The 13,753-nt window shown below is 40.8% G+C and overlaps 1 protein-coding gene across 1 annotated transcript in view; it reads right to left on the bottom strand.

Moving 5' to 3' along the window:
* Positions 1 to 4,060: 4,060 nt before the first annotated feature.
* SPATA5 (spermatogenesis associated 5) overlaps positions 4,061 to 13,753 on the bottom strand; it is a 178,600-nt gene continuing 168,907 nt past the window's right edge. Inside the window, 1 exon segment of the mRNA XM_010292540.1 lies at positions 4,061 to 4,373. Within this exon segment, the coding sequence (XP_010290842.1) occupies positions 4,061 to 4,373 (313 nt within the window).

A 13,753-nucleotide genomic window follows, 5' to 3' on the forward strand; every position in this document is an offset into this window, starting at 1 on the left:
TGCACAGGCCCGACGTGCCCGTCTCCAGCAGCTCCGGGACACCCCCTCGCCCGGCGCTGGTCTCCGCGCGTGGGTTCTGGCCGCCCCTCTTCTGCCCACGGGTGGCGGAGGGTGACGGCAGCCGCTGGGGGACCGGGCGTGGCAGGGCCTGGTCCCAGGGACTGCAGTGGGATCTAACTCCTCGGTAACAGGCAGGATTGGGTCCTAAATTAGCAATTCCTGGCTTTCATTAGGTGTATTCATCTTCGGGACAGTTTATCTGCTGGCGTAACTCCCCTGCGGGTTGTGCCAGCAAAGACTTTGGCCTAATAATTTCAGATTCATTTCCATAGCATCATCTTTGTGGGGCTTTGGGAAGACTACTTGTATATCCCACTATAAACCTTGCAGAGCAAATACCGATTCTGAAGGAACATTTTGACTATGCAATTGCTCTTTCAAGATTTAAAAAAAAAAAAAAAAAAAAGAGTAGCCTAGACCATGCGCAAAAAACCCCAGGCTGAAACGTTTAACGAATATGGAAAGTTAATGCTCTCCTGTATATTGCTTTGTGAGTTATTAGTACCTAAATATTCTCCATGGTTAGAAGTGTATTAATGAGCTGGAAGACAAAGCAATCTAATCAGAAGAGATCAGTGGTAATTTATCTTGCAGAAGATTTACATGCAGCAGCCATGTGTGTTTGTTTATGATCTCTACATCTGGTAATGAGTTTTTGACATGATGGAAAGCTGCGGTAGAATAATGCACTCTGTTCCTCGTGCTGACTAATTAATGCTCTACTTAATCTGGAAAAAGACACTTTAAAAATAAACGCTAATTTTCAGCAGACCATAAAGAATAGGTAACAACTGAATGACATAGCATAGGCCTGAAAACTGGGGTAGCAACCTCAAAAGCATTAAAAAAAGGTGATTTTTAACTCCCAGAGTACCACATGAAGAGTGTGTGCAGACAGATACCTCTGACACTGCAAACAGTACACTAACGTTTCAGGTTTTTTCTGAAAGACAAGTGCAAGTACACATTTTCTCCTTGCAGCAGCTTTCCTTTTGCACTGCTTCGAGAGCAGCAGACCTTAGATACCTGCAGGGATGATCAAAGCCCGAGTTACAATCTGTAGGAATGGCAAAAAACAGTAAGAGATGGCAGAGCTAAAATATTCCCTATCATTCACACGCCGGGTGTTAAAATACGATTTGCATTCACAAGTTACCTACAGTAACACTGTTGGCCGTCACCCTCGACCTCGTTCTGACAATTGACAAAATAAGCAGTAAATCACAATTTCCACAAGTGACATGGTCAGGAATAGCAGCCAGTGCAAAGATGGTTAGACGTCGGATCCCCACCAAAAAAAAAAAACAAAAAAAAAAACAGGCCGGGGAGATGGGGCTCAGCCCATCCTCTGCCCGGAGGGCTGGCTGCTGGGGGAGCGCGGAGGGGGCTCGGTGTCCTCAGCTTCCACTGAAGTCATTCCATTGCTTTTAGTCACTTCACCAAGACCTTGTCTCCACAGGATGTTATGCTGGAACAGCTACTGCATTCACATTCACACCCTATCTCATTCCAGGATAACTTCCTCGCATTGACGTGCCCTTAGAAGTACAAGAAAGAGCATTCGTCTGTGGCTGCATTTAGCCCTAGGCTGGAGTCTCACGAGGTAACGGAGAATAGAGATTTGGCTTTATCTTATAAACCGTGCTTATATATATCACCACCCTTTGGACTGAAACCAACTTCTTCTCTCTAATCTCCCAATCGTTTCCCACAGAAAGCATGTACTTTCTATAGCCCATGAAAGAAGGCAAGGACGTTAGGAAAATCCGAGGGATTGCAGGGCATGGAAAGCCTGTGTGAGCTGCATCCAAGAGCGAATTTCACAGCCTAAGATACTGGAGCTACGAAACGTCTCCTTTCAGTGACTGAGAAATTGCCGTGGTGGCTAAAAGAAAAACTCCTTACTGAGGAACGACGCTGCGGAGCCTTGGGACTGATTCCCCAGCTAGAATTAAAGGTAAGTCCGGTAAAACAGAGAAACACGGAGCAAACAAATGAGTAGAGATCGAAGCTCTTCATGCATATCGAAGTGACAATGTCAAAATACAGTTCCTCCTGCCAAAGCACAACTCCTACCCTCCCACTCATGCAGCCAGCGTGCAAAGTTTGTAACTCAGGAGTTCTTGCGTGCTCTTTAGCTGCAATAGAAAATGCATTTTTGCAGTCCTCACAGCTCAGACCCCTAACCATAGCCCAGAGAGGCCATCTGCAATGTCCCTGTCTCCCTGGTTTAGATCTCCCCCACGCAAGCAGCGAGGACCGAGCGGAGAACCACACGTCTGACGGGGATGTTCTGGCAGATACACCCCGCAAGGTACAACCAGGTAAGGTCAATAACGGCAGGAACGGCGAGTTGTAGAAATGGAACCAGCAATTCTCTAAACCCACTTTGGTGTCAGGAAAAGAGCATGCAGGCTGAGGTCTGCGGATAAGCACCAGCCTCTGCTGCAGCACGAAGCGTAAGTGAGCAAACGGCACGCTATTTCTGGAGATGACCAGCTTTCTCTGTGCTTGCATCAATGTTTTTCTGATAAAGATTTTCATTATGTTCTTTGTCGGTGCCTGTACCTCAGTGGGTTCCTAGGTCTGCAGAACACCTTTGTTCCACTTAGACTAATTCTTTCTCTTCTTTGCTTCTGAGAAAAAACAAGTTACAGCTTCAAACCACATAGGGCTGGAGTTTCAGTGCTGCAGAATCCCCACTTACCCGCTTCTTCTCCTTCCTCAATTCTTCTCTATCTGATTTCCTGTTTACTTACAGAGCATATGGGAAACATGTTGGGAAAGCATGTATCCGGGTTCATGTTCACAATAAATATTTTTTATGACTATTCCCATGACCTGCAGCAATAGACTAGATTAGTCACCCACAACTATGTATAATCATACAATCATTTAAATACATTTTCAAAAACAGAATACATTTTAAGATACAGATCAACTAAATATTCTTCTATAGGCTTTTTAACACCTATTTCCTACAACTTCACCATTTCCACCTGAGACAGAAAGCACTACCTTTCAAGTGTGCAGTCAATATAAATATAAGAACATAAACCCATGGGTCCATGTGAACATGCAGCCTGCAGACTATTAGTGCTACCTGGTCTACTCACAGTTTTCTTAAAAGAATGATGAGGTGCCGCAGGAAAAGAGCTGTACATGGATGCTGATGCTGAAGTAAAAGTGCCATCTATCAACATGGGCAAAAAAATAAAATATTCTTTTTTATTCTCTGTCTGCTCCAGAAAACCAAACTCCCTCTAATTTTAGGTTCATCCAAAAGCATGATTGTAAAAGCCTTCTGCTGAACAGAGAATAGAGTATTTCCCAAGCAGAATATATCATTTAATTCAAACCCAAATAAACAAAGGGTCAAATTCAACGTCACCCATTACACTTAGCAACAAAATTGAAAGGAAATATTGAAAAACTCACTTTGAATTCAAATACTTAAAATCTTTTCAAGCTGAAACATTCTGAATTTATTTCTAATGTAAAAGTTAAGTCAATGACACAAAACTAAATAAATTATTCAATTTAGTGCTTCTAGATAATTTTTTACCAGAGGAATGTCTAAAGCAAAATTTCTAAAAGTAAAATTAATAACTGCATTTTTTCCTGTGTAAGTAATGAGACAGCTATGTCCTGTACCACTACACCTTATTCAGGATTTTTTTTTTTTTTTTCTTTCTTCAATTTGTCATCAACCTCTGGGTTGAAGAACAATCTGATGCGTAACTTGGCTTTTCATGGCGCGCTCTTTTTATGAAATGGAGGTCGGGTGTTATTTCTACAGGCAAATGTTGGAATACTGTTGTAACCCTCTAAAAAGGGAAGGGCTTTTGTTTTGTTTCTTTTTAAGAAATGCTTTTGCCATACGTTTCTGAGGTGGTGTGCAAAGTACCATGAAGTCTTTCCATCTCACCACAACGTTGCAGTTCAGCAAAACACTCAAGCGAACACCCAGCTGCAAGCCCCTGAGTAAGCCTCCTCCTCCTCAGCGTAAAGCATCCCGAAGGAGCAGGGACTTGCCCTCGTTTTTGAAGCGAAGCACATGGTGAACAGCTTTCCTGACCCGAGGCCTTTCAGTACGCTCGCTGTCAGGCGCACGCAAGCCCGTGGCATCGAGCACGCTGCACAGAAAGTCGAGCTGTTCCTGGAATAGTCAGCGATCAATCTCTGCCGGCCGGCCGCCTCCTTTGCCAGCTCCATTTGAACTTGGAAAACGTGGTATCTGGAAAATTGTTTAAAACTGCAAGTTTCCTTTCAACGGGTTTTCTTGTTGTTCTGCTTGTTTTGGGGGCAGAAGGCTGGAGCGGGAAGAGTCATTACACGGTGAAAAGCGAAAAAACACATTTTCATGTGTGATTACTTATATTAATATGTATCATTTTACACACATAGTACATCTGCATATGGAACCTATTATTATTGAGGAAATGTTTTTTTAATGAGGAAGACTGAACAATACTTAAGAGAGAAAATGTTCAAACCATTGTTAATTTGCAGCAGAAGTAACAAAATATTTTAATAAAAAACAGTAAAAAGACTGGCCTTCGTATCCAGGATCAGCCTGGTCCTACGTTTACACCTTGAGAATAGCATTTGACTTGCATGGCTTTTTCAAGCTTTTGCGAACCTCCTAAGCTGAAATTTAAACTCTGACTCTGTCAAGGAATTTTAAGAAAAAGACCAGTACTTCAGCTCTACAAAGAAACAGAGATAGCTCATTATATTTCGGTTTTCCAGATCCATGGATGCATTTTTACTCCCTCCACTTTTTTTTTTTATAGAGCCTGTGCCTGCCCCCCCTTCCCTGCCCCTGAACTCATCCAAAAAAAATTTTTTAAAAAAGGGGGGATTAGGTAATACAATCACTTCTGTATAAATGTAGCTAATTATATTCTCAATTACTAAGCACTGTTTCCTCTCCCTCTCCCTACATGCTGGGGTTAATTAAGCTTTCCTTAAATGTTGCATATGAATTAAGAAGAAACAAACAGCAAAAAACACTCACTATTTTCAAACAAAAAAAATCTGGTGGGAAAAAGTCCTGGCAGGCTAAACATAAGTACAATAAAACTGCTGGATTTTAAATGGTAAAAATAAAATTACTAAAAGCTCTCTGTTTTAAAAATGAGAAACTTTCAAGAAAGACCATCCACTCTAAGAAAGGGATACTTTCTTTTAGGAATCATCTCAAAACCAAGGATGAATTATTAGTAGCAAATATAAACCTCAAAATAGACTCTCTCTGTTATCATAATGCAAATATTAATGTGTATTTGCTATTCCTGCCAAATGTTATCAGTGTTGTTCCGACTCGCAGGGAACAACCTGTTCTGTGCGGATCCTGACTGGGCTAGGACTGGACTAGGTTTATCATTTTAACACCAGCAATGTTGTTTTGTTCACCTTGAGAAACCACAGCGTGGGCAACGATGGCAAGAGGATACTGCACGGGCCTCTGCACTGGCTCTTCAGGAAAAGCCCGAGGAGCCCCAGGACCGCGCGATCAGTAGAGCAGCTCCCGTGGCCCCGGGAGCTGTCACTGGCCATGGCTCTCACCACCCATGTTAACCTCCCCTCTCCATTTACTCTTGTCAAGCCAGCAGTTTTAAGCGCTTTTTTTAAATAGGTTGAACTACTGCTGTACTCTTTTTAACTTTTTTTTTTTTTTTTTAATTTAGCAACTTTCTAAGCTTCCTTGCTGTGTCTTCCAAGTCCCTCTTTCAGTGGTACTGTGTCAGAATGGCAGTGAAACCAGCACCTGCCACTCCATACTGGCTTTATGAAACCTACATGAAACCTACTGGTAGCATCCCACAGGGGTCAAGTACCCCAACAAATGTGTGTCCTGCGAAAGACGCAATTTGCAATAATGCCCCATAGGTATTTTGAATGTGGTTCCTGATTTTGTATCTGCACGGTGCAAAAACAGTCCTCCTGAGTATATGGCAAGAAAGAAGGCAGATTATAATTTCTTCTGTTACGTAGGTGGCACATAGATACTACCAAATGCAACAACAAATGCCTTCTGAGTCTTATGTAACAACAGATTTCAAATTGTAAATGTCACACAGGCATCATTTCAGGCTTTGAGATACGGTTTACTTGTTACCAAATACGATGTGTCAAATGATTTATCAAATTCATGAGAAAGAAGAAACCAATGAGACAATCCAACCTATTTCCCAGCAAGTCCAGGACTGTTTCCAAGGAGATGTAGACTGGCAGAAGAGGGATTTATTACCACAGTCTCTTAATGTTACGTTTTATAATTTAGCAAGCCTTCCTATTGCGCTCCACATGGTGCTTTTACCAAGAATGACAGGCTTACCTGGATTTCCACCACTGCCCAACTCGCTGCCGGCACCCCATTGATGCTGCATCTCCGTAACCCATTTCTACAGATGGAGCTATTTTTGAAAGAACTTATTGGATGGTGATAATCTCATGGGAGCAAGGAAAGAAAAAGTGTTTGCTGCTTCAAAAAGACGTGATAAGAGTGGCAGGTTGGTTTGTAAAAGTCAGGCTGATCTTTAACTTGCCTACAGTAGTATCGAGGCCACACTGAGTTGTACTCCATCTCAAAACACCAATTAAAAGGAGAGGGATTCATCTGGCCACTGTTCCTCACAAACACACATAGCCCCACGTCTCGCATTAGCAATCTGTAAAGAGCAATACTGAAAGACTCAGAAACGTTTACAATAACTTGGCTTGGACCAAACGAAATAGAACATGCCTACTCTTTGATCCCATTAAAATGCAAGGGGTTTTCTTGGTCATGGAAAAATCATTTTGCTATATCAAAAAATCTAATCGCACAAAGCAGCATTGGGTGGCTCATGCATCAGTTGGTTTGACAGAAATGAACTGTTAGGAAATGACAGGCACGTAAGTGACAGCAATAGAATATGGCTGCAAAAATACATCTCACCTTGAAAACTAATAAATAAATAAATGCTTGATACATCTTCTGTTATTTCTGCTATCTAATTAATAATATACATTAAATTAGAAGACATTTTGATCTTTAGGAATTAAAGACATAATCCGTGGATTTAGCAAGCTCAAACATGTATTTGATTTTATGTGCATTAAATAATTCCATTGGTTACAGGGAATTTTTTGTGCACATGAAAACCTTTGAAATGCTGTGGGGTAACAACCTAAACTTTGACTAGGCTCAAAATGAGAAGGTATTAAAAGTCTGGCTTTGGCTGAAGTGACAAAGGTGATGAAATTCTGCCGAGGAGTTAAATTCAGATTTCAAACTCCCTCAGACTTTGAAACTTGGTCTAATCAGCCATTAAGAAACAAGTATCTTCCTTGGTGCAACACATATATGAAAGTAATGACAAATATATTCACGGTAGATAACAGCACACATATGCAGACTATTTTTTAGTTCCTTGGTAAAGGGTACATCGATTCGCACTGTGGTATCTCTTTGTACTTCCACGACAAAGAAAACACGAGCAGTAACAGACTTCCATAGATTGAACACAAAGTCTTTAAAAAGCTAACGAGAGATCTTTTTTATTCATGGTCATGATTAATTCCTACTTCTCTAGGTTACTTGTACAAATTAGACAGCCTGGAACAGAAACCTTACAAGCTATTTATGAAATCCATTGCACATGCAGAATTGAAGGAAGAGGACTGCTGCAACACACTTCTAGTCAACTGGAACCCAGACAACGAAAACATTTTTGGTTCGAAATAGCTACAAAATGTAGTAGGATTACCTGGGTTTTTTACTACACCTCCAGGATTACCTGGTTTTAAAATACCATGCCTGGCTGGATGATTCATTTGCAGCCTTTGCTGCTTCACCTTTAACAGCAAATTCATTGCACGAGCTAAGGGACGTTCCCTGCAGAGGAAGAGCTAGTAGACTCACTTTCAACGCTGAAAAGACAGACCTGTGCTAAAGATAACATGAACACTTGTAGTGCAATGTCTGTGGTATGTATCGTCACCCAAATATGAATTTCTGAAAATCCTAAATCTGAAGGAAATCATTAAATATACGGTAAAAAGCCCCTTATTATGCCTTCGTAAGTAAGAAAGGAGACACACACACACACATAGATAGATACACTTTTGTAAAGAGTAGAATCACAGAATGGTTTGGGTTGGAAGGGACCTTTAAAGGTTATCTAGTCCAACCCCTTCCTGAGTGATAATACTATCAATTAATTTTTTAAAAGTCTCTAAAAAAAGTTGAAGTATTTTTCCACCACATGAGAGAGACTTTTTGGCTGTATTTACGTATCATCCTGAGTAAACTGGCTGAATTGCAAAGACAGAACGCTATCCTAAAATAGTGAAAGAAAAATACTTCTGCTCAAGACCGACATTTATCAATATAAAATAGCCTTTTTTTGCCATTGTTTGAAGTAAGGGAAGTAATAAAAGTACACAAACCCATGTTGATACCACCGCCCTATTTCCTCCACACAGCAGTAACGCCCCCTCCATAGGTGCCGTTCGTTAGCTCTCCACAGTAAACATCACGCTTCCATACCGCAGATTTGAGAGCACTCCTAAACTGGGAAGCTCCATGCAAAACCAGCAAAGTCCAGTCAGGAAACAGATTAATTTGAAAGCCTTAATTAATGGCCAAGATTTATGAGTTACAAGGAAGCACGTCCAAAACATACCACTCCCTCTTGCATGCAAGCTCTCTTTTTAACGGTAAACAATTAGCCTAGGGGAAGGTACTGTCTGAAGTCTCAAGTTCGCTTTCTTCCTCCAACTTCCAAGCATTGATAGATTAATTTATTTCACGCTTTTTCCCCCCCCTGCTTTTCCATAAATATTGTTATTGATAAACAAGGGTTAATGAAGACAACATACAGATAATTTTTTTAAATAAATAAACCGATGAGTTTCAAAAGATTTTTTTTAGCTCACGAGTGCAAAAACAATATTTAAAAAAAAAGATGAGGAAAGAACAGAATACTTTCTGCATGTCTAAGTTTATGGAACTTATTTTCTACACATGCTTGAAGCAAATCATAAACAAGAAAAGGAAGGTCTTTAGAAAGAGAATGTACACACTTACTAAAAATATATATAAACACATGCAAAAAACTCTCTTAAAATAAAAAAAAAAAATCCCAATTTTTTTCTTCCTTGAGTTTACTCCACTGAATTCACAAATACTTTTAAAAATTTAGTAACAACGAATGTTAGAAATGAAGAGTAAGTTTTCAGCTTTTAGCATTTTGACTATATCCCACTTCTGAAAAGAACTGACATCTTATTATAATGAGCGCTTACTGTTGGAATATTAAAACAAGACTGCCAGCTCTTCTTTGAAAGTCCTCAGGCCTTAAACTAGAAAACTCAAAATCAAGAAAAGTTTTGTTCTCTCTTGTTTATACTAAATTACTGAACACATTTTCTTGCCTGCAAATTTCGTTTCGCTAACAAAGGAGCGTGGTTTGTTTCTCCCCCTGGTTTATATAAGACATAAATACACAAAAGTGACCGCAGAAACGGCAAGCTCCCATAAAGCGGTAACGCGCCTGATCACAGGAGCCGGCGTCCCTGCAGCCGCACCGTATGCCCTCCCTGGCAAGGGAACGCCCCAAAACGCGCCTCTCCAGGTACACAACCGCAGCTGCCACTCGCAGAGGTAACCGGAAGTGCACGTGGGCACGGGGCTTTGGGGTTTTTTTGCTTGCTTGTGGGCAGTGCTGAACACCCAAGCCGCTATCATTGCCTGTCAAGGGAAAAATCCCCAATAAGCTGTCCTCCTGGCTTGTCCCCTTCAGTCCTTCGTTCTTGGCTGAACGACAAAAACCATGCCTGGCGCGGGAAAGCCGCTGCCGCAGGGAGACCGAGCGGAAAGAGTTTTCCTGACACGGACTCACAAGCACTTGGAAACATCCCGCCGCAGACAGCCACAGTCTTAACCTCGGAGCCGGGTACGTTTGCCCCCCACCCCTTCATCAGCTTCTCATCAAATGGGAGCTCACTGGGAGCGGTGCCGGAAAAAAGACAAAAGTTGGTTTATCCCAGTAAAAAGCACAAGACCGCCAAAATGCACAAGACAAAACAGAAGACAGATTGCTGCTCTCCCCTTCCTTTCCTTCCAATGGTGTATTTTACTGTGCAATGTTAAGTCTAATAGTAATTGTCTAGTTTTATCACAAATTTACTTTGCTTGCTAGGAAATTAAGTATCAAACACCGCAATGCCAATCTCTGTAAGGCGCCAGTTACCCTGAAATCATAACTAATCCCTCCCTCCGCTTCCACAAATAAGAAAATAAACCATCAAACAAACAAAATCCAAAGCAGCTCTTTTAAACTGGGCAAAACGCTTTTGGTTCTCCTCCCCGACAATGGGGATGTCAAGACCAATTAGCAGTTGTAGTCATCTTGGGTTTTGCTCTGTTTTCTTCCACTGCAAGTGGTCAACCCAGATCCGATGGCTCACTTTATACATGCAGTGCCACGGACAAATTACAGGAGACTAAGGCCTGAAAGGTTTTTTTCTACCCGACTATCCTTGACATTTTCATTACTCAAAGACAGGAAAGAAAAAGCTTAAGCTGACAGCTAGGTGATAGTTTCAAAAAGTTTAATTAAAAGCAAAACAGTCCATGGAATTGCTTCTAACATAGCTAATAATTTGCTGCAGAGTTATTATTGTGCTGTTGCCATCTGCCAATAACCATTTAAACCTTTGGCCAAAGGCAATCTAAAGCTTTATGTATTTCCATATGTACTTAAGGGAAACCATAAAAGATACCGTGGAAATAACAACTTCCAGTTCTTGATATACCAAATCTGAGCGAGAGTAGCGCACGCACCCATCAGCTTTTCAGTAGTGCTAAGAAACGTTACTCGACAGCTTCTACTCCAGGCAATGGTTTGAACGCTAAGACCAAAGTTTTGTGCCAATGCAAAATCTTTGTTAGGATTTAAATACAAAACAGCTACAGATAGCTCCCCTTAAAGTGCCTTCCTCAGTGGGACTGCAGCTCTCCTTCTCATCAACAGCCAGTGTTCAGGCACACTGTGAAAACAGAAGTTACATGGCAAGAATGAAAATTTCCCTGTTTGACAACGTAGGTTTGGCTGCAAATACTTGAAGGCTTCCCTGTTCCCACATTCAGCATCACTGACTATCCTAATTACCAACAACTTCTCAAACTGCATAAGAATGACTGCTGAGCAGCTTAATCTCACCAAAAAGCCTCCAACAATGTTATTGCTAAAGTTTGTGGACAAAGAAAGAGAGCAGAACAAAAGCAGATATTTCAACTATCCTTTTGCAAAGAATCTCAGAAAAACAAAATTATACATAATCAAAACCTCTTTGAAAGGAATACAGCAGAACGCATTTTCAAACTCAACTCAATGGGATGACAAGCAGCGTGTAAGCTTGCGGCTCATACTCATTTTTAGGGATGGGAAGTATTAAAGCGTATCACAATTAAAACGTTAAGGAAAAAAAAACACAGAAAAACCTCTCCAAATACTTTATCAATAACGATCATCCTTCCCAAAATAAACTCAATATTTACTTTACACAAATGAAATACTACTTCAATTATAGGAGAAAGCAATGGAAGCAGAACAGCTGATGCACGGTCTATACAAATGTAGCTTTAATAGTGACAGCTTTTAAGTTTGAAATTCAGTTCATTTATTGTTCAAGATATTCACAGTCTAATGGCACACTTATTGATTTTATTATTCACTGTTAGGTTCCAAATTTTCACAACAGATACAATTACTTTGCTGATGACTGACAAAGGCAAACATCCTATTTTATATATACACAAAGATACCAATATATAATCAAATATTTTAATTCATACACACATACCTATCCAATCTTTGCAGTTCAGTGAAGTGCAAACAGTTAGTGTTGTCATTAAAATACACGTTCTTTATTCACGGCAACAATACCCAGGTAGATTAGTAAGCTTTTATACCTGGGCTTTGTTGTTCCTCTGCCATTCATTAACATTTCTTCCACCTTGACAGCAATTAAACTGGCGCAGTACCAGAAATACAAGTAGGTCAGCACAAGGTGTTCCTCTGTATGGTTTCATCTGGTATAAACATCCTATCTGAGTTAGCCTTCAGGTACTACGTTTAAATATTCCTAGTGCCAATTAAGATAATCATCAGAACTATTTTGGATATCATTGTCCAAATGCTACCCTCATTTCTGGAGGACTGATTCTGTGAAGGACGGAAAGGAAATTTTACTGCAGGAGCGGGGAGCCCTCTGCAGCTCTCCTGGCCAAGCTGATGCCCGAGATTATGCCTCAGTGCTACCTCCCTGGGAAACCCCCTTGAAATCCTCAGCATATCCAAGGGGAAAATGTATGTACACGTAGAGAAAGGTAAATTGAACACTGAGGTTTGATAGTCAGCCATTGTATACTATTAAAAGTAATCATAGCAGGCACTTAAGCCAGTCGGACACACGCTAATCTTAAGGAACATGAGAAATAGCAACGGGTGTGTAAGAATATTTACTTTTTTCCCCATTTATGAAAGAAGTCGAAACAAGGCAGTGGTCTCACAGGAAATGAAACAAAAAACTTGGGTCATATCTTTTGCTAACGTACTAAGACATATTTAGTAGTTACAGCAATTCGTATACGTTGAGGATCTGGACCTGAAGTTGGAGTATAAGAGTCAAGGATTAGGAATTAATTCTCTATAAATGCAATGACTTTTTGGTGACTTTCTCTAATTTCTATGCCTTGTCTTATACTTTAGGACTAGAGTTGAGTCAAACTCAAAAGCAGCAAGCTCACTTCTAACAGCATATCCGTATGCCTTGTCTTATACTGTAGGACTAGAGTTGAGTCAAACTCAAAGCAGCAAGCTCACTTCTAACAGCATATCCTGTCACACATGAAAACTTCTAAGACCAAGTGTCAGTACTAGAGGTTTAAATCAGAAAAACAGGTCAGTGTGAGGAAAACGTGCTTTTTTTTTTTTCTTTCCTTTTTTTTTTTAACATAAAAGAAAATTCTACCACTCTGAACTGATACGAGCATTTCTATTATGTAAATGAAAATACTTCAAAAGCCAGAAATAAACCAACATTTTAAATTCCTTCCTGATCATTAGAAATGCAATTTTTACTCGGAATATTATATACCCCCATTTATGATCATTATACTGAAAGCGTGTGCTTTAAGACATTGAAGAATAATCCCCGCTGTCTGATTGAAAAAAAAAAAAAGAATAATGAATTAAATTAAAAGTTGCTAGAAATAACTCACAGGCAAAAAATAAAACTAAAAGAAAACAATAGCAGTAGCCTAAAGAGACATATTTTTTCCTTCAGGAATGAATTCCCATCTGCTTTTAAAGAGCAACATGTTTTTCCATTGCTGGGAATTACAGCCAAAACGAGGATAATAAAGCAGCAAAGCCAGAGGCGAGAGCAGAGGGCAAGTGAAGCTGGCTGACGGAGTATCAGTCTAGGTCCCTCTTTTATAAGCCTGTGTTTCGGTGACAGCTCAACCGTCCCCCGCTGTGCTGGCAACACACTCCCCTCCGCCGCCCTCAACGAAGGGGAGCTCCTGGTAACTCCGACCCACGCGAGGTGGCGGGGAAAAGGGAAGGCAAGGGCAGGGGAGGGAGGCAAACTGCAGCCAGCGCTGCCGCTAAAGGCGGGGGGCTCCCGCGGCCTC

The sequence above is a fragment of the Phaethon lepturus genome, unplaced genomic scaffold (assembly GCF_000687285.1).
Source record: "Phaethon lepturus isolate BGI_N335 unplaced genomic scaffold, ASM68728v1 scaffold3328, whole genome shotgun sequence".
Taxonomy (NCBI): Eukaryota; Metazoa; Chordata; class Aves; order Phaethontiformes; family Phaethontidae; genus Phaethon; species Phaethon lepturus.